At 45.8% G+C, this 20,436-nt stretch overlaps 1 protein-coding gene and 2 non-coding genes across 3 annotated transcripts; 1 reads left to right on the top strand and 2 right to left on the bottom strand.

Moving 5' to 3' along the window:
* Window positions 1–2,371: 2,371 nt before the first annotated feature.
* On the bottom strand, window positions 2,372–2,444 carry Trnav-aac (transfer RNA valine (anticodon AAC)). The gene has a single exon. It is a non-coding gene; the product is annotated as a tRNA-Val (tRNA).
* A 4,561-nt stretch (window positions 2,445–7,005) lies between these two features.
* Window positions 7,006–7,078, bottom strand: Trnav-cac (transfer RNA valine (anticodon CAC)). Its single transcript has one exon. It is a non-coding gene; the product is annotated as a tRNA-Val (tRNA).
* A 1,303-nt stretch (window positions 7,079–8,381) lies between these two features.
* Window positions 8,382–20,348, top strand: Trim41 (tripartite motif containing 41). The gene is made up of 6 exons (XM_059270399.1): window positions 8,382–9,919; window positions 13,814–13,909; window positions 17,341–17,571; window positions 18,048–18,070; window positions 18,295–18,422; window positions 18,782–20,348. The coding sequence occupies exons 1-6, from the start codon at window positions 9,113–9,115 to the stop codon at window positions 19,381–19,383; spliced, it is 1,887 nt and encodes a 628-aa protein (XP_059126382.1). The 5' UTR covers window positions 8,382–9,112; the 3' UTR covers window positions 19,384–20,348.
* The last annotated feature ends 88 nt before the right edge of the window (window positions 20,349–20,436 follow it).

Here is a 20,436-nt window from a genome sequence, read left to right as displayed (position 1 = left end):
AAGCACGTACTGCACATAACTCTAAGTTGGTGAGGGGCCCCAGAGAGTAAACATCTGGCTGAACTTTGAGCAGTCAGAGTACGTGCAGAAAGGGAGCTGCTTCAAGGACTATGTCTTTTGTTCATAGCCCTCCCAGAAACTGCTTGCTCAAGTCTCAGGAAACTGAAATTGAGGCCTGATCTCTGAGAGAAGACTGAGCAGCTTGTTATGGCATCTGCTTGGTCCTTTCAGTAAAGTTCTGACAAGTTAGCGTTGTCTTTCAAAAAATATCTGGTTCAAAATTGCCATCTATCTGTAAGTGCTGTTAGGCATCCACATCGAAGGACATTGAAACTGCCTTTTCTTAGCTGGGCCATCAGTGGAATCCACTTGGATAAGACTGATAAAGGGAAGCCAGGTGGTGGTGACCATGAACGCCTTTCATCCCAGGGCTTGGGAGGCAGAGGCAGGTTGATTTCACTGAGTTCGAGGAAATCCTGGTCTACAAAGAGAGTTCCAGAACAGCCAGGACTGTTACACAGAGAAACCCTGTCTCGAAAAACAAACAAAGATTGATAAAGGGGTGAGTCATGGGATTCTGAGATCCCAGAGTTCCAGTATAGGTCAAATAGGTCAGCTGGAGGGGATGGGGGTGGGGTGGGGCTGAAAATATCCGTGCAATCCAGAGCCTGGGGTAGGAGCATGGAGAGACACCTCTAATTAAGTCTAATAGCGAAAACTCTGCTATGTGAAAACGTGGAGGAAATAAAAGGAAAAATCATGTAAGCAGAGGAACTCCGAGAAAATTCTCAAAATGAGTCTAGGATCTTTTCACTCTTCACCTCTATGGGTTTTTTAAGTATCTTGGATTTATTGATCTGTAGATTCTGGGACAGAGCAGTCGTAACTACTTAATGAGCACCATCTTGGTGTGGTTTGGGTAAAGGTGAACTAATTAATGCAGGTGGCCTGAGGTGTTTGGCCACCACTGGGCTGATTTGAACCTGTACTGGCTGTGCCTGTACTCCGGATGTGTGGGATCTCGAAAGAGGACAGCGTTGATTACTTCGGTGGATGTTTTGTGTGACTTTCAAGTCTGACAGTACCGCTGAGAGACAAATTGCCTAGTATAGGAGTAAGCATGTTCTGTTGGTGTGTGAAGACGTTGTGGGAGCAGGCTGCGCTGTGGGGTGCATCCAACTGAGTCGCTCCTCTGTCGAGACCTGTGGATAGGGGACCAGCAGTCACGCTGGCCACGCTGTTCCTTTTCCTCGTGGCGGCTGAGCCCTTTTTGTCCCCAATTGTCCGCCTGTCCCCAGCTGCAGGTAAGGGTGGCCAAAGAGGCTGAAGCCAGGGTAGTTTCGGAAACTGAGCAGACAGCAGGAGATCCAGGGAAGCTACCGCTGTCCCCTGGCCAGCAATCTCTACTTGCCCGGCACTTCTCATGAATGTGTAGCAGGACTCCTTTTGTCCCTTTCTCTCTCTTTTTAAAAATTAATTAGTTAATTACACTCATTATATTCATTAATTACACTAATATTAATTACATTTGCAGTATTCATTCAATAATTATATTTATGATATTCATTAATTGCATTAATTGTATTGATTTATTACATTCATATTATGTCCTGATACTACTGTCCATTTGTGGGACTTTTCCATCACACAAAACAGAGATTCTGTACTTAGGAAATCATTGCTCTATATTCCTTTCTTCTCCATCTTGAGATAACGTCTAATATAAATTTGTATATTTATAGTGATACAATTCTATAGTATTTGTCCCTTTGTTTTGAATGTAAAAACATTTCATTTTTACTATTTCCTACAGAGAAAATATCTTACTGTTTAAAATAACCCTTTCTCTATTGAGTGCTTTGCCTTTCTTTTCTCCTTTTGCCCCACGGCTGATTCAGGGTCTCGCGGTAAACCGGGAGGACACTTTGTCCTACTTGTTGGATGGAGAAGCTCCTCCAAGGGAGGCGCAATTCACTGTAGGTGTGGTTGTTTTCACGGCTCCTAACCTTTCCTGTGAACGTCTTCCGCAGCCTGGACTTGCAACGCACGTTTTCCAAACATCGCTCTTGTAGTGTGCTTCCTTTGTGGATTCACTGCGTTCCCGACCCGCTGGATCTGCTAGGACTTCTAGTTCTTTGAGGACAACAAAGTCTAAGGACAAAAGACTTACCTCTTGCATCCTGAGACTTAGACCTGGGGTGTAGTGTTAAGTAAACTGAAAACGGATTGGGAAAAGAAGTAAAGATGAAAGCGGGACACACACATACATATATATACATTCCCACGATAAATAGATGAAGAATTTATTCACTAGCAGAAAGTCCTTGAGGTATATTGCAAATAGGAGATGAAAATAAAACTTTTTCCCTCTTGTTTCCGCCCGGTTTCGAACCGGGGACCTTTCGCGTGTTAGGCGAACGTGATAACCACTACACTACGGAAACTCGCGTCCCAGTGAGCTCTCCTCCTTCTTGAAGGAGGAATCGTGACGCTTCTTGCTCCCACTTTGCTTCCCCTGATTCCTAGATCCTGTTCATTAATCTGGGCTTCATTGATACTAACAATTCAGAGGGGAGGAGATGTGAAGGAGGACTCAAATGTCAAAAGAGAAATCTTTTTTATGTATGCTTTCAGAAATAATTGTAAGCCGGGCGGTGGTGGCGCACGCCTTTAATCCCAGCACTCGGGAGGCAGAGCCAGGCGGATCTCTGTGAGTTCGAGGCCAGCCTGGGCTACCAAGTGAGTTCCAGGAGAGGTTCCAAAGCTACACAGAGAAACCCTGTCTCGAAAAACCAAAAAAAAAAAAAAAAAAAAAAAAAAAAAAGAAATAATTGTATGAAAAATTATTAAAATAAAATTTTAAATAAAAATTGCAATTTGTGAGCACCAACTTTTTTTCTTTTTAATTAGTTGTGTATAGTGTTCTGCCTGCAGGCCAGAAGAGGGCACCAAATCTCATTATAGATGGTTGTGAGCCACCATGTAGCTGCTGGGAATTGAACTCAGAACCTCTGGATGAGTAGCCAGTGCTCTTAACCTCTGAGCCATCTCTCCAGCCCAGGTACCAACTTTTAAGCTAATCTTATGCAAAGCTGAAAGTGTTATTAAAATTTAAAATTTCACTGAAGGACCTTTTTAAATAAAAATAAATCTCATCAAAGCTATATAGAGTTGAGACACAGTTTAGCATATATTAAATGTTAAATATGGATCTGTGTTGTGCAAATTTGAGAATAGCGTAGATTGCTTAATATTTCACAATGATTTCCTGTCATCCAAACTGATTCCCGAATACCCGAGGAGCCAGGATTTGTAAGGCAGGGGCTCCTGATGGGCCTGTGTCTCAGAATCTCCTCACCACCAGAACTTGGAGCCTCTGGGCTAGCTTGAGTCTCTGGTTGAGGTGAACAAAGGCTTTAGGTGACCAATCCAGGGATGCTTTGCCTCCTCTTACCAGATGACATGCAGGGTTTAACTCTTCCCACTTCTCTGCCTCCGGATCCAGTGGGAGCTTTACTCTTTTCTCCTTGTGCCAACTCATCCTCTTTTTAGCTTAGAGCCATATTCCTGGAGAGTCACATCTGGGCTCACAGCACGATCCACACCCTCACTCTGCGTCTGAGGAAATAGCAGTGACCACTCTCCCAAAACTCGGACTCACTTGTGTCTTGGAACATGTCCTTTAAGATCTCTTATAGCCTCTCAGCCTATTTGTCTGAGCTCATTGATTTTGTGTCCCTGTCCCTGTCCCTGCCCCATTTTTAATCTCTAGAGGGCATGCATTATGTGTGTAGGGAGGGCAAGGGAGAGAAACTTGTCCACTTCCATGTCTCTTTAATGGAAGAGCCACGATTCTTTAGGAAAGTTTTCCAATGCCAGTAATGATGGTAAGAAATGACCCTAAAAATCTGCAAAAGACCCTGCAAGCATTAGTGCAAGAAGTTCCAAATCTCCAAAGTGACGTCACTCTACTCCTAGAATAGTGCTTACCATTGCTAGTGAACTGGCTGGGAAGCTGAAGTCTGTGTCCCTCACCGATCACTTTAGAGAAGTCTGATGAACGGCTGGCTGATGTTTTAAAACAAATAATAATAATCATGATTATTAAACAATCAATGGTTTAGCTCTGCTGCTGTCCATGCCTGAATGTAATTTAGTTTGTATTTTTTAATTAAAAGGCATTTTTAGCTGCACATGGTAATGCACACCTGTAATCCTGGTGCTTAGGATGTAGACGCAGGAGGATCTGGAGTTCAACCATCTTCAGCTACATAGTCAATTTGAGGGCAGCCTGAGCTACTACTTACTTGGACTTTGTCTCAAAACACAAAACAAAGCAAGGCGTTTGTATGCTCCTGAACAGAAGGATGTAAAGAAGCATCTACAGTGTGCTATCCTTTTTTCCAGAAAGGAGTGGTGGTGGGGGAAAAAAATGCATGTTTATCTATCATTGCTTCAAAAGACCAGAGTGAGTTCCAGGAACGGCGCAAAGCTACACAGAGAAACCCTGTCTCGAAAAACCAAAAAGAAGAAGAAGAAGAAGAAGAAGAAGAAGAAGAAGAAGAAGAAGAAGAAGAAGAAGAAAGAAAGAAAGAAAGAAAGAAAGAAAGAAATGTCTGAAGAATATGCCAGAAACAAATGAGATAAGTGACTACCATAGGGTGGATGGGAATGGAATAGCTAAAGGAATGATGCTTGTCTAAGGATGCCTTCTACAATGCGCGATTCTTTAGAACATATCTTTCCAAAATGGCAACCACGATGCTTGGGAAAGCAAAATCAAGCACACATAATAGCAAACATACCCAATCCCGTTGCAAATGACTACATAACCACACAGGGAGTAAAGAGGAACTTCAGCTATTTAGAAAAATGATTGTTGTGTGAACTTTTCCTGGGGAGATGAACAAACATCTGTTTGCCCCAGATAAGGCATCATCAATGGCGGAACAAAGAAACGATTGCACCCTTGTCTAGCTTGGCGAACCAGTGAATTTATTTAGGGTTGCTTACAATGGGACGGATTAATGGGAGCATAGGCAGCTTACTAGTGGCTACACTACTGAAGAAAATATCTTCCCTGGAACCCCTAACTGCTGCCATATCCTCAGGGATGGGCAGGGTCTCCCAAACCCCTTTCCCAGCAATTGTCAACTGCCTATAGATCCTCAGGCTGGATTATCTTACCTTCGCTGAACAAGAGGGAGGGTTGGGGCTTCATGAACCCTCCCTTAATGATGGAATTGTTAATGGGTCCAATTTCATGTCGCTGAACATTCAAGAGGGCAATGGCCATATCATAACATGCATATATACAAATATACATATATACATATACCTGTGTGGTTTTCTTTTGCAGTACTAGGTATTGAACTTGGGCTCTCATACTTAGTGACAGCATGCTGCCACTGAGCTTTAAGACATCTCTTACTAAATTGCTCAGACAGGCCCTAAGTTTACCATCGTCTGCTGTGTCCCCCAAGTAGCTCTGAGCTACCAAGGTTGGCTGGGAAATTTTCAGTTGTTGGGGCAGTGGGGTGGTGCTCAAACACTTCTCCAAAACCCCAAAGCAGCTTACTTCGATCCATACATTTCAAGGTAGGACCATAGTCACAATAACTCTCCAGGAATGTATGTGCTAGGGTCATGTTAGGAACTCTGCCTATTTTACAAGTTCTGACTAATTTTTGGTATGATTACTCTATAGGGTAATACACCCACTCTCCAGTCCCCAACTGCACCTTTGACATGCTTCTGAAATGGAAGGTGAGGCTGTCTTTTGTCTAGTAAGTTTAATAAACTAACATGATGTCATCCTTAGGCTTGTAGTGCCCAGGGTGTTTGTAGGAAAGAGAGGACAGCTGATAGGTAGAACTGGGCTTGTACTTACAAGACTAAGGGGCAGTTGGTGTATCTCACTTGACATTAATGAAGAATTTCCTGGAGTTGCAGATGTTCATGCTAGAGCTTTTCAAAACAAAGAACATTTTTTTATAGTCCCTTATGTGTGGTGGCAAAGTAGGCAGGGCAACATCTCAGCGTAGACACTCTTAATTAAAAAAAGAAAAATCGACTAGAGTTGACGTTCTCACCACACAAAACACCTTAGAAATGCAAGTCTGGATCCTTTTTTTTTTTTTTTTTTTTTGTTTTTTTGTTTTTTTGTTTTTTTGTTTTTTGAGACAGGGTTTCTCTGGATAGCTTTTAGAGTCTACCCTGGAACTCATTCTGTAGACCAGGCTGTCCTCGAACTCACAGAGATCCACCTGGCTCTGCCTCCCGAGTGCTGGGACCACCGCTGCCCGGCAAGTCTGAATCCTAACTGTGGTTTGGAAGCTTACACAGGCCTCCCTGATCCTGGAGTCTTAGCCTACCTTTAGTAGCCACACCGCCCCTATCAGTGCAGCTGGTCCTGACACCTGGGTGTAGCCTAATACATGGTGAATTTAGGTTGATGATGGCCGGCCTCCAGTAATTTGCTAAATGGTACCCATTTGCGGGCTTTCCAATTTAATGGTCTTCGTCCATCTTTGTAATAGTGCAGACAACAGCACCATCTTGCTTTGGTCACAAAAGTGCCTCAAATCGTTGTCCTTTCTAAAAGGAAGTTCACCCCATGTAGGTCTGGAACCCACGACCTTGAGATTAAGAGCCTAGAGTTGTTTTTTTTTTTTTTTTTTTTTTTTTTTTTGGCATTTAAAATGTTTTAATAACTTAGAATTTTCTTCTTCTTCTTTTTTTTTTTTTTTTTGCAATACAATTCAGTTCTACATATCAAGAGCCTAGAGTTTTAATCAGTTTTAATTACAACTGTCTCATGAAGATGGCATGTGCATCTGAAGCGCCCCTATTCTTGGAGAGATAATGGCTTCAGGAGTATTTTGGAGAAAGGAGAGACGTATGTTTATTTCGTACACTGGCTTTTACTCATTTGTTTTTCCCAAGGATACTTTTTTTTTAACACGACACAGGATTTTGTGGAAGCCAAGAAAATCAGTTTAAAACTGTTTCCGCCCGGTTTCGAACCGGGGACCTTTCGCGTGTGAGGCGAACGTGATAACCACTACACTACGGAAACAAAGCTGCAAGGAGGCTGACCGGGAAACTCCTGAAGCTACGATTCGACAAACTTGTGCTCGCTTCATAAGATGATTTGTCCCACGAAGGTTCGTGATTTTGACATGATCAATTGGAGTTGCTCTGAGTCACGGTTCCCAACTAAATCTCCGAACAGATGATATAATGCAACAATTATTTCTAACCAACATACTAACAAAACAAGCAAAAAAGACACCAGAAATGCTTTGGGGACCACAGGGATATCTTTATTAATATAGCCAGGACAAGATTCTCTCTCTGTCTCTGTCTCTGTCTCTGTCTCTGTCTCTGTCTCTGTCTCTGTCTCTCTCTCTCACACACACACACACACACACACACAACTAGTTTCACAAAAGCAATTCAAGACTCTCCTTTCTCTTAGCCTGGAATTCAACGAATACAAATCTCAAAAGCATTTCGGATTTCAAAATATGAAAGGTGTCCATGGTCAATATAAAGTGTTAAAATTTGAATCCACAGCACGGGGAAACATTTTTTTTTTTTTAAAGAGAACATATAGACTTGTTTCAAAACTCAAAGGATATAGAAAGAACTACATGTTGGGAGAAGTGTCTTTCCTACCCGGTCATCTTTCCTAGAGAAATTCTACTGTCTTCTTCCACAGACGAGGATATGGTAGAGTAGCTAGCTGACCCTTAACAGTCTTACCAGGTTCTAGGAAACGTTCTGATCGCTTTACATGACATCCTTACGAAACCCTGTGAGGCAACAACTATGATTTACTTTAAACTAGTGGACATACAAAATACTAAATACACTTAACATCGCCTGCCTTCCTAGATGGTATACTCCAGACTGTTCAGCAATCTGCGCTTTTTAAACATAGCACATTCTAAAGATTCTTTTTCACATAGCTGAACAGTGTTCCATTTAATATGAGTGTAGATAATAATAATAAATGTTGGGAGAGTGGCCAGTTGACAGGTTTTTGTTTGTTTGCTTGCTTGCTTTGGTTGGTTAGTGGTTACTTTCTGGGATAGCGTCTCACTTTGTAGTCCAGGTTACACGAGCCTGTAACTTGCCGCAATCCTCCTGCCTCTCCCTCTCAGGTGCTGGGCTTGTAGGAGCGCTGGCAAGATTGCAGTTTTTAAAATGGGCGTGGAAATGCCCAGTACAGTTGGAGGGCGGCGCCCCTCTAACTCCACTCTAGTTCGCCAGACGCCGCCCACGATCCTACTTGGAGGGATCTACAGAGACTCAAGCAAGTTCTTGGTCTAGAGGGGCCGGAAGTATGAGGACGCTGAGCGGGCCCGCCCCTCAGCTTCCGGCTCTGGCTTTGGGAGTCCCTCCTGCAGTCGTCCGTGCCTGGTCGGTAGGATGGCGCTAGGCCGCTGCGGTTGTAGCACGGAGAGCAGGGTGCTGCTCCACGTCCTCGCTTCCCTCCGCCGTCTGGCTCCGCTGGCGGGGCGTGGGGGCTTCTTCCGCTTTGTACGCGTTCCCCGCGGCCAGGCATCACCGAGATGTGGACCTCCGCCGTCCTAGCCCTCCCGTCCTGTTCCCGCGTGTCGGCTAGAGCGTCTCCTCCTCGTTTCCGGTTGCCCCGGAGTCCGGGGCGGGGTGTGGGAGAAGGGGGGCGTAGCGCAACCTCCGAGGGAACCTGTGAGTTTAGGTCGTGTGGAGACGCCGGAAGTGTCGGGAGGGAGGCCGGAAGCTGGGGGGCGGGGCCAGGAAGTGAGGAGGGGCGGGGGTTTATGAGGAGGCCGGGGGAGCGTTGGGGCAGATTTGCACTCAGGTCCACCTGAGGTACTTGTCGGTGGTGCTCACCTCTGTCCCCTGCCCTCTCCTCTCCGAGACACGCCTGTCGTCTAGGGGTAGGGGACTGTGAGTGGAGGGGTGGGCTGGTCCGGAGGACATTCCTTTGGCCTCGCCACAGGCAAGGTGTGGAGAAGCAGGGCTTGGGGTGGGGACGGGTCTCCTGGGCTTCTGAGAAGGAAGACCCCCGCCCCCCCCTCGGCCCCCACCGCACTTCTACACTGGCTGACTGGACACTAAGATGGCTGCCGTTGCCATGACACCAAACCCTGTGCAGACCCTTCAGGAGGAGGCGGTGTGCGCCATCTGCCTCGATTACTTCACGGACCCCGTGTCCATCGGCTGCGGGCACAACTTCTGCCGAGTGTGTGTAACCCAGTTGTGGGGCGGGGAGGATGAGGAGGACCGGGATGAGTTGGATCGGGAGGAGGAGGAGGAGGTCGGAGAGGAGGAAGAAGTGGAGGCTGTCGGAGCAGGCGGGGGTTGGGACACCCCCATGCGGGATGAAGATTATGAGGGTGACATGGAGGAGGAAGCCGAGGAGGAAGAGGAGGGTGTGTTCTGGAGTAGTGGTATAGGCGGGTCCAGCTGGGACAACATGGACTATGTGTGGGAGGAGGAGGAGGAGGAGGAAGATCTGGACTATTACTTGGGAGATGTGGAGGACCTGAGGGGGGAAGATGAGGACGAGGAGGAGGAAGTGCTGGAGGAAGACGAGGAAGAGGAGCTAGATCCGATCACCCAGCTGCCACCACCTCCAGCCCCACGGAGGTGCTTCACTTGTCCCCAGTGTCGAAAAAGTTTTCCTCGGCGGAGCTTCCGCCCCAACCTGCAGTTGGCCAACATGGTCCAGGTGATTCGTCAGATGCATCCAACCCCTGGTCGAGGGAGTCGTGTGAATGAACAAGGCATCTGTCCCAGGCACCAAGAAGCCCTGAAATTGTTCTGTGAGGTGGATGAGGAAGCCATCTGTGTGGTGTGCCGAGAATCCAGGAGCCACAAACAGCATAGTGTGGTGCCATTGGAGGAGGTGGTGCAGGAGTACAAGGTGAGTGCAGTAGGCAAGAGTTTAGTAAGAGCAGGGAGGAAACAGGAAACTGGGGAAAGGGAACGCGGGTTCTCTTTACAGGACCTCATGCCTGTATTGGAGAAACGATTCTCCCTGTCCAAGCGCTGACTTCCAAAGTGGATAAATGAGAAGGATCCTATAACTTCCCCTGTGGCTCAAGGATAGGGGTGCAAGTGGCAGGGAGCGCTTCATTCACTACCAGTCCTACAACCTTCTGGAGGAATCTGAAGTCTTATCCATGACAGTCACTTCAAGATGGAAAGAAATGGGGACCAAAAAGAACAAGGGAGTCTGAAACAGGAGCGTAGAATAACCAGTGTCAGATCCAAATACTCTGCACTTGTCTCCTAATGGGTTCCACACCCATCCTATGATACGGCTTTGTTGGTTGGCTCTGCACACAGTCTCATGTATTAACTGGAAAACAGGCTTTTAGGGCAAAAATTCTTGCTCAAGTTTCAGAGTGTCTTTGAACTTTACCACAGGAATGTTAGTTAATATTTATAGGGTACTTTACATATAGTCTGTACTGTGCTGGCCATTTTTTGTGGATTATCATTCATAATTCAAAGGCATCCTGTGAGTTTGATGTTTGCCATTCTCATTTTATTGATTGGGAAACAGGTTTAGATTCTGAACATGGTGGTTTATGTATACATAGCTTTAGTAAGTGATAGACTTGGAGATGAACATCCTCTCCTTGGGGCATCTAAGTAAAACTACTTGGATATTTTAGTTTGACTTTTCTGACTTGACTGTTGTTAGAGTCTAATTCTTGTTTGGTTAACTGTCTTGTTCTTTATTTTTCTAATTCTTTGGATATATGTAAAGGACATTTGTCTATGAAACAGCCAGCACAGATAGAACTACCTTCAGATTTGAAGCCATGGAACTAGGAGAGGGTAGCCTCTGTGGCTGCCAGAGCTCTGTTCGTGTTTCGACACCTCCTCCTGATTCAGTAACTTCATTTAGGTGATGATCATCCCCTCAACTTTAGAGTCTAATGCTTCACAGCTGATTGTCAGTTACTAGAGGAGGTTTCGAAAGTACAGCGGGCCTTACTGCAGAAGTTCTGAATCAGTGTGAATATCTGTAGAGAATTCAACCTAAGATGGGCATCGTAGTGAAAGCCTTTTATCCTCAACACTTGAGAAGTGGAGGCAGGAAGAGCAGTTCAAGGTCATCCTATAGCAAGATAGGCGGCCAGAGTTACAGGAAACCCTTTTGTTTGTTTGTTTGTTTGTTTTGTTTTGTTTTGCTTTACTAGACGGGGTTTCTTTGTGTAACAGTCCTGGCTGTTCTGGAACTCACTTTGTAGACCAGGCTGGCCTCAAACTGATGGATCTGCCTGCCTCTGCCTCCTAAGTGCTGGGATGAAAGGTGTGTACCACCAGCACCTGGCCCTTGTTTTTCTTTTCTTTTCTTTTTTTTTTTTCTGGTTTTTCCCGACAGGGTTTCTCTGTGTAGCTTTGGAACCTATATTGGAACTCACTCTGTAGACCAGGCTGGCCTCGAACTCACAGAGATCTGCCTGCCTCTGCCTCCGCCTCCGGGATTAAAGATGTGCACCACCACAGCTGGCTTTTTTTTTTTTTTAATTATTATTATTATTTATTTATTTTTGGTTTTGGGGACAGGGTTTTTATATCCCTTGCTGTCCTAGAACTCGATATGTAGACCAGGCTGGTCTGGAACTCACTGAGCTTCCATTGCAGGCGTGAGCCACCACTCCTGGCTTTATTATGTTTTTATTTTGTGTGAGTGTAAGAACATGCAAATTGGTTCCTTCCTCCACATTGTGTCGAATGGATTGAGCTCATCATCAGGTTTAGCCACAAGCTTTTACTGGCTAAACCATCTTGCCAGCTCAGAGAGCTTGTTTTAAAAAAAAGAAAAGGGGCCAGGTGTGGTGGCATACACCTTTCATCATAGCACTCTAGAGGCTGAAGCTCTCGGATCTCTGAGTTTTAGGCCAGCCTGAACTATTCAGCAAGTACGATGTCAGCCATGCTGCATAGTGAGACACAATCTCAAACAAAACCAACCCCCTGTAATATTCTATTTGGATTCATGCTTGCAGTTTATTTGTCAATTTAGACAAATACTAAAGGGTAAATTAAAGCTTTGTAAATTCTGAATTGAATTGATGGAGTAGAAACGATTGTACTATGGAGAAATAGCAATAATATCAAAAGGCATAATTTTGTGTATACTGTTCAATGGAATGACTGATTTATTACTCCTGATACTTCCTACAACCAGTTGTGTAACAATTGCCTTTTGTACTCAGGGTCAGTTATCTTTTTAGTTCATGGGTCATTATCAGGATGTCACTGGCCGCTTACTGCCATAGTTAGCAAATGCTGGATAATGTTTATTGATCTTTTGCCATATGTCAGAAACTTTGCTAAGTTTGCTATTGGTGAGGTTGACATTTAAAGGAAAGTGGAAGCATGGCTTGCCTCAAATCACCTAGGTGCAGTTTTGGTTTTCCTAGAGCTAGGCTTGAGGTTCATCCTGTATTTTCCCCTAATGAAAAGAAGGGAGCAAGTCATAAGGAGAAGACATGAAAAAAGGGAAAGAGCAAAAGGCAGAGTTTATTATAACCATCCTGGTCTCTTCAACACCCCTTAAGGAAAAAGACATGGCTATAAATCCTTGGAATGGAAAGCCCATGTATCTGATTGCTGTTAGAATTGTAGCTAAAAGAAGAAAGGGCTTTTGTTTTTCATGTCATGGCAATTGAATGGAAAACAAAGCAAACAGGACCTAGAAACTAAGTAAAATGGCAATCCCAGCACCAGGGAGGTAGAAGTAGGAGGATGAGAAGTTCAAGGTCATCCTCAGCTATAAGACAAGTTCCAGACTAACTTGGGCTATATGAGACTCTGCCCCAGGAAAGAAAAATGAGGGTGAAGGACCCTGCAATTCCTGGAAAGCACATCTGTAAAACTGTTTATGCTTTGGAATAGTGGCTATCAATCTGTGGGTCACGACGACGACCCTTTTGGGGGAATAAATCCTTCCACAGGGGTTGAATATCAGATATTCTGCATATCAAATTCACAACGGTAGCAAAATTACAGTTATAAAAGTTATAATTTTATGGTTAGGGGGTCACCACAACATGAGGAACTGTATTAAAGGGTTGTAGCATTGAGAGGGTTGAGAACCACTGCTCTGGTAGTATAGACTCTTTTCAAGTTCCATAGGTAGAGTCAAAATCATGCTCAGGAAGTTGAGTTGTAAAGGTGGAATACCTTGGATTAAGTGGAGTATGGTAATCCCAGGCCAAGGGAATAGCATGATGTCACAACATGAGGGGGTGACGGGACGAAGTGACATTAGAAATGTGGGGTTTATATTTTGAAAGTGGCAGAGAACCACTTTAAACCTGGTCTACATATTGAAATCCACGACAGCCAGGGCTACACAGAGAAACCCTATTTAAAAAAAAAAACAAAAAACAACTTTTAGCATAGGCACAAAATCTCCAGAAAAGTGTTTAGATTTTCGATGTTGAGGAAAATGATTTAATCAAGTGGAAGGGACCAAAGGCAAGAATATTTCTGTGGCTGGACTTCATGTGGTGAGGAGCTTAAGGCATGTTATGTCAGCCGTGGAGAATGGAGTTCAGTAGCCATAAAGATGCAGCCTCTCAAGGCTTGCACTGGGCTTCTGCATCATGAGTGCAGGGGAGAGTTGGAGGCATTTATGGTCATCTGAGAGAAGGGGTGTGGGAAAGAAGGGCTTATTTGACACCAGGTAACACCAGGCATTAAGTCTCCCTTGTAGGGAGTATTGGAGAGAGAGAGGCTCTGTAGGTGCTTCTCATCATCCCCCTGACTAACCTTCCCTTTTCTGCTCCCTCAGGCCAAGCTACAAAGTCACGTGGAACCACTTAGGAAGCACCTAGAGGCTGTGCAGAAGATGAAGGCCAAGGAGGAGAGGCGGATGACAGAACTGAAGGTAGGTGATGTTTGTGGATGGGCCGACCGGTTCTGTTGTCAGGGTAAGGAAGAGCTATCACATAGAATGACTGTCCCTGAAGAAAGGATAGCCAGGGCCTGGAGGTGGGTAGATATCGGAGGTGATGTGGCCTTCAGAGTTTGGAAACATGTTTCTTTCTCATTTGTAAAATGTAGTGAAAACTTGAGGCCTGGCTTGTTGAGGCTGGTTGTCTGGTCTAAAGCTACAGAGTACACCCAGCCCCTGACTCTGGATAGCATAGAAAGCAAGTGAGCAAATACATACAACAGTTGCCAGAAGAGTACCAAGTCCCAGGATACACACAGATGGCAGGCAGAGCTGCCCTGAACACTAAGAGGTGTGGTCTGAAAGGCTTGCTGTGCCCTGGAAGAAAGGCAGTCCTGTTAGGAAAAGGAAGACTTCGTGATTATTGGCATTGCAGATTCCTCTGTCCTCTTTCCCAGTGTTCTCAGCCCTTTTACATTTATTCACCCTTCTCCAAGGAGTCTCATTCCCTCATTTCCTGTCTGTTTTTAGAAGGCTAGCAGGTCTTGCTGGAATGGACTGGTACTGTGGCCAAGCTAAGCTTCAGCCATCAAATGAGGATGCCCTTTCCCTCTTACCTCTTACTTACCAACTCCAGGCCCTGCCACATCTACAACCCATAGTAGTGCCATCTGCACATTAGGGACTCACTTCTGTGAAATGCCAATCACAATGAGCTATAAGAAGAATTGGTAAATGGGGAATCATTCTGCCTCTGTCCAGCTGCCCAAGCTAATACTTTTAGAGTCCTCTGAGTTATAGAGAATGTATGCTGGGATCTCTGTCTTTGATAATCTTTGTCTAGAGTAATATTGATGGAAAAAGTGGTTATCATTCAGAATGGTCTAGCTCAGGCAAATGGGTTGGGACTAGGCAATTTTCTGTTGTTATAGGATACTAAATATAGCTTGTATTCTACCTCATGTAGTCCTTCAAGAGAAAAAAAATAGCATCAGTACTTAACATATACAGACTTTTTTTTTTTTGGCTTTTGGAGACAGGGTTTCTCTACATAGTCCAGCTGTCCTAGAACTTGCTCTATAGACCAGGCTGGCTTTGAACTCAGAGAACTGCCTGCCGCTGCCTCCCAAATGTTGGGATTAAAGGCACTACTGTCAGCCAGTCTTTAAAATAAAGTATACAGTGTTGTCTTAGTAACTTTTCAATTGTTGTGAAGTAACATGATGATAAAGGCAACTTATAAAATGTTTATTGGTCCTCATGGTTCAGAGTGGGGGAGGCTAACAGGGAATTGTATAGGCTTTTGAAATCTCAAAGCCCATCCTGGGTGACATGCCTTCAGCAAGGCCACAGCTCCTAAAGTCCACTCGCAGTGACACACCTCCTTTAACTAGGTCATAGCTTCTAATCTTCCCAAACAGTTCCACCAACTGGGGACCAAGTATAGGCCAAGTATTCAAATATATGAGCCTATGGGGCTCATTCTCATTCAAACCACCACAAGTAAAATATAGCTGTTTGGTAGTATTTACATTGTATTGGGTATTATGAGACATTTAAAGTATATGGGAGGATATACAGTTATGCCATTTTATATAAGGGATTTGCAGATCGGCTGATTTGGGTCTCTTGGAACCAGACTCACTTGAATGTCTAGGAACAACTATTCCTACAAAGTACTTTACCTTTTGGCCCCTAAGTGTATATTTGCACCTTTACAGAAGAGTTTGTAAAGGATTTGAGTGACTATTCTGTGGCAACTGTGACTCCTGAGGGTCAGGACTTAATTTTGTAGCATCTTCCTTTTGTGTTTTGAGACAGGATTTTATATTATAGCCCAAGCTGGCCTCAAGTGTGGAGTAATCCATTTATTTCAGCCTCAAGAGTATTGGTATTATAGGCATGAGCCCTCACGTCCATCTTTACTCTGGGTCTTGCTTCCTGAACACCCCCCCCCCCCAATCCTCCCAGACAGGGTTTCTCTGTATTTTTGGTACCTGTCCTGAATCTCGTTCTGTAGGCCAGGCTGGCCTTGAACTCACAGAGACCCGCCTGGCTCTGCCTCCCGAGTTGTGGCATTAAAGGCGTGCACCATCACTGCCCAGCTTCCTGAATTCTCTTATTTACTAATTTCAAAAAATTCTTGGGGCTGGAGAGACGGCTCAGAGGTTAAGAGCACCAACTGCTCTTCCAGAGGTCCTGAGTTCAATTCCCAGCACCCACATGGTGGCTCACAACCATCTGTAATGAGATCTGGTACCCTCTTTTGTATACATAATAAATAAATAAATCTTTAAAAAAAAAGTTCTTACCAAGTACCTACCTGTGGTTGGCACTGTGCAAGCCTCTAGTGGCAGTGTGGCCAACAGGCATGCACAGGTCCTATCTGTGAGGACATATGGAGAATTTTAAAAGATAATACAAGCCGGGTGGTGGTGGCGCACGCCTTTAATCCCAGCACTCGGGAGGCAGAGCCAGGCGGATCTCTGTGAGTTCGAGGCCAGCCTGGTCTCCAAAGCGAGTTCCAGGAAAGGCGCAAAGCTACACAGAGAAACCCTGTCTCGAAAAACCAAGGGAAAAAAAAAAAAAAAAAAAAAAAGATAATACAAAGCTGGGCATGCAGCTTATATCTTTAAACTAGCAAACTGGAAGTTGAAGCTGGAGAATTGTGATTTTTGAGGCCAGCCTGGGCTACAAAGCAGGACTCGGTCTCAAAAACAAAACAGCTTCCCTTGCAAGATGACTCAGTGGGTAAAGGGAGTCTGCCACCAAGCTTGATAACCTGAGTTTAATCCCTGGGACTCATGTGGTGGAAGGAGAGAACCAACTCCAGCAAGTTGTCCTCTGACCTCCACACATTCCCCCAGCCCATCCATTATAATAGTATCTCCAATACCATATATTATGGAGAGAGACATATGGAGTTGTTGCTCCTTTGGAACATGTAAGCTTCCATTAGAAAGGAAAATTAGGTAGGGCAGAGATAAGTATTCCAGAAAACAGTTGGTGAATTTGGATCAGTATGCCAGGTTTGTGCTATCACAGTGGTACAGTAAGACGAGATGGAGAGAAAGAAACCTCTCTTTCCATTCCCAGGACTTGGTGAAGTAAGGGATCATGAGGCTTCCTGCCTGAGATTGAGAGTCAGCAGAGAGAAAACTGCAAGCTTACCTTTCTGTGTATTCAGGTGGTGGCCTCCATTCCCTTTGCAGCTCTCCAATTTTTAATTTTTAAAATTTATTTTAGTGTATGGGTGTTTTGCCTGCATTGTGTATATGGATCCAAGAGGTCAAAAGAGAGCATCACATTTCCATGGTCGTGAGCTGCCATGTGGATGCTGGGAATCAAACTGGGGTTCTCTAGAAGATCAGACAGTGCTCATAACCACTGACTATGTCTCCATGTCTGCCTTTGCATCTTTCCAGAGCCAGATGAAGTCAGAGCTGGCAGCTGTGGCCTCAGAGTTTGGGCGCCTAACACGGTTTCTGGCTGAAGAGCAGGCAGGACTAGAGCGGCGCCTTCGAGAGATGCATGAAGCTCAGTTGGGACGTGCAGGAGCAGCAGCCAACCGTCTTGAGGAGCAGGCTGCCCAGCTAAGCCGCCTGCTAGCTGAGGCCCAAGAACGGAGCCAGCAGGGGGGCCTGCGGCTGCTGCAGGTGAGCACTGTCCCCGTCTACCCTGCTCCACACTCCCAGCTCCCTTTTTGTCCTGTTAGGCAGTGCTCACCAACTACTACCCAGAACTGTCTGTTCCTCACTGGGAAGAATCCCAACTCTTTTAATCTGAAGATCAGGCATTTTTTTTGAGGCTAGTTACAGTACTGAATGTGATGTATGTCCCAGTCATACCTAAAGAAGGCAGATGCTGTTAGAGATAGGGGCTTAAGAGTTGACAGAAGAGTGATAGCTGGGTCATATGTGAAAATTCTGTTACTGGGGCTTAGGGCAGGGTGAGATGTCTTAGGTCTGGTGGTAGCAGGGTAACTGAGGAGTATTCATATTTATTGTGGTCCTGGAAAGTGCTGCTTTCTCCCTTCCTGTTCAAGTTCAGACCTTTCTCTAACTGGGGACTGGGAGAGAGCAGTGAACCTTGTGCAGCTGACACTTTCTTTCTCTTTCTCTGTTATTCCCAGGACATCAAGGAGACTTTCAATAGGTGTGTTCCCACTCCACCCTTTGTGACCCAGTAGTGTCTGGCTCCCCATTCCTGCCTCTCTTGAGACTTCCTTTCCTCTTTCCCGTCCTTTCTCCTCTCCCCTCCCCCTGCCCCAGGACCTAAGTTTCTGCTTCTTAGTCTCCCTCCACTTCTTCCCTGCTAGCTTTTGTTCTTTACTCTGGGAATATCATGTTCCCACCCCCTACCTGGTCCCCCTCCTTCAGGTGTGAAGAGATACAGTTGCAGCCCCCAGAGATTTGGTCCCCTGACCCAGGGCAACCCCATAGCCACGACTTCCTGACGGACGCCATCGTGAGGAAAATGAGCCGGATGTTCTGTCAGGCTGCAAGAGGTAAGGAGGTCAATAACCTTCCTTTTTTACAGACCTGAGTTGAAGTTCTGAGTTGAGGTTTGGGGATGGAGTAGACTCTAATGGTGGCTACTCTGAGTGTTCAAGCAAAGAGTTGCTTTTATGGTGGTCCAGCTGTTTTGGGTAGATGAGGTGGAAAAAAGGGATGGGGAAGGCCTGCAGATGGTAGAATTAGGGTGAAGGCTAGAACCCATAGATCCGGAGCTTGGCCTCCAATACGGGTGGGAGCTAAGAAGAGTTGAATGGGGTTGAAGTGGAGGATAGAGGTGGAAAGGCATTGGTGAGCCTGTGAAGGATGAGGTGTTTTTAGCTCTGCTATATTGGTCTTTCCTCTTTCCAAGTGGACTTGACACTGGACCCAGATACAGCTCACCCAGCCCTTATGTTGTCCCCTGATCGTCGTGGGGTCCGCCTGGCAGAACGTCGGCAGGAGGTTCCTGAACATTCCAAGCGCTTCTCAGCTGACTGCTGTGTACTAGGGGCCCAGGGCTTCCGCTCTGGCCGTCACTACTGGGAGGTAGAGGTGGGTGGGCGGCGGGGCTGGGCAGTGGGTGCTGCCCGTGAATCAACCCATCATAAAGAAAAAGTGAGTTCTGGGGGGTCATCTGTTAGCAGTGGGGATGCCAGCTCCTCACGCCATCACCATCGCCGCCGCCGGCTCCACCTGCCTCAGCAGCTCCTGCTCCAGCGGGAAGTGTGGTGTGTGGGTACCCACGGCAAACGATACCAGGCACAGAGCTCAACGGAGCAGACACTGCTGAGCCCATGTGAGAAACCACGGCGCTTTGGCGTTTACCTGGACTATGAGGCTGGGCGACTGGGATTCTACAATGCAGATACCCTAGCTCACGTGCACACCTTCTCAGCTGCCTTCCTTGGCGAGCGTGTCTTCCCTTTCTTCCGGGTGCTTTCCAAGGGCACCCGCATCAAGCTCTGCCCTTGATCAGCCTGCCACCCGCAGGGGCCCCTCCAGTCACTGCTGGGGGGGCGGGTGGTGGTGGATGTTTGCCCACTCTATTGTGAGCTCAGGCTCCTCCCACTGTTCGTTACTGAGTTGCTTCCTGCTCCCCCTTGAAGCTAGGCTGCTTCTCCCTCTAGGAGCCTAAACAACTTCCTAGTCTCCCTCCAGCTCAGTCTTCTCACCTACTTTGTCTATCCAGACAGGTCTGCATGGGTCCCTGATAATGAGAACAGCTGCTTGATCTTCCCTCCCCGTCTGCCTAGCTCAGTCCAGCTCTGGGTCCCAGTTTGAGTAGGAGGATGAGTGGAGATTATAATTTTATCCCTTCTGTTTTCCACATCTACTCTTCAACCCTTGTCATTTCTGAGGCTGGAGGGTTTGGGCAAGACCTGCTCATTCCAATTCTATGTTTTGGTGCAAGCCCCAGCTAAGGGATTTGGAAGCTTTTGTGGGAAGGCAGGCTGGGCAAAAGGGTAGAGCTATGTAAAGTCTACTTTTCTTGGGGAAGTAGGAACTCTTAAGCTTTCCTTCCACCCCCAATTTCTACCTCCATAGACTGGCCAGAATTTAGCTTCAGTGAGATCTGGAATGGTCAACTTGACACCGCACATGACCCAATAAATTATTTTCTCTCTGTCTTACAGCTTTCTTATTTAGGAGCTAAGCTCCTTACCCCTCCTCCAAGTCTTCACTGCCAGGCTCTTTTCCCCTCATTTTCAGTTTCTGGCCTCTCCACACTTTTTAGTTCCATTCGGTAAGCCCAGTTGGGGTGCTTGGACAGGGGTCCGGATCCTTGGGAGAGCCTTGGGTATAATCTATTTTTCTAGTAACCCCTTGCCTTCTGTCACTTAACAGCTTTTGTCCTCTGCTTTGGTGGCTGAGGTCAATCCATGTTCTTGGGGGAAAAGGTGGGTTGTGTTGCAGAAATAAAGTGTTTATTTGCTGCTGCTGTGGAGTCTTTCTTTAGAAGCAGCTGGACTCCTAGAGCTATTTAGCTTTCTTAGCTGCCACACAAGATTTCCTGTTGTCTTTCAT

Source organism: Peromyscus eremicus, chromosome 8a (assembly GCF_949786415.1).
Source record: "Peromyscus eremicus chromosome 8a, PerEre_H2_v1, whole genome shotgun sequence".
NCBI lineage: Eukaryota > Metazoa > Chordata > Mammalia > Rodentia > Cricetidae > Peromyscus > Peromyscus eremicus.
This window is presented reverse-complemented; position numbering and strand designations above follow the sequence as displayed.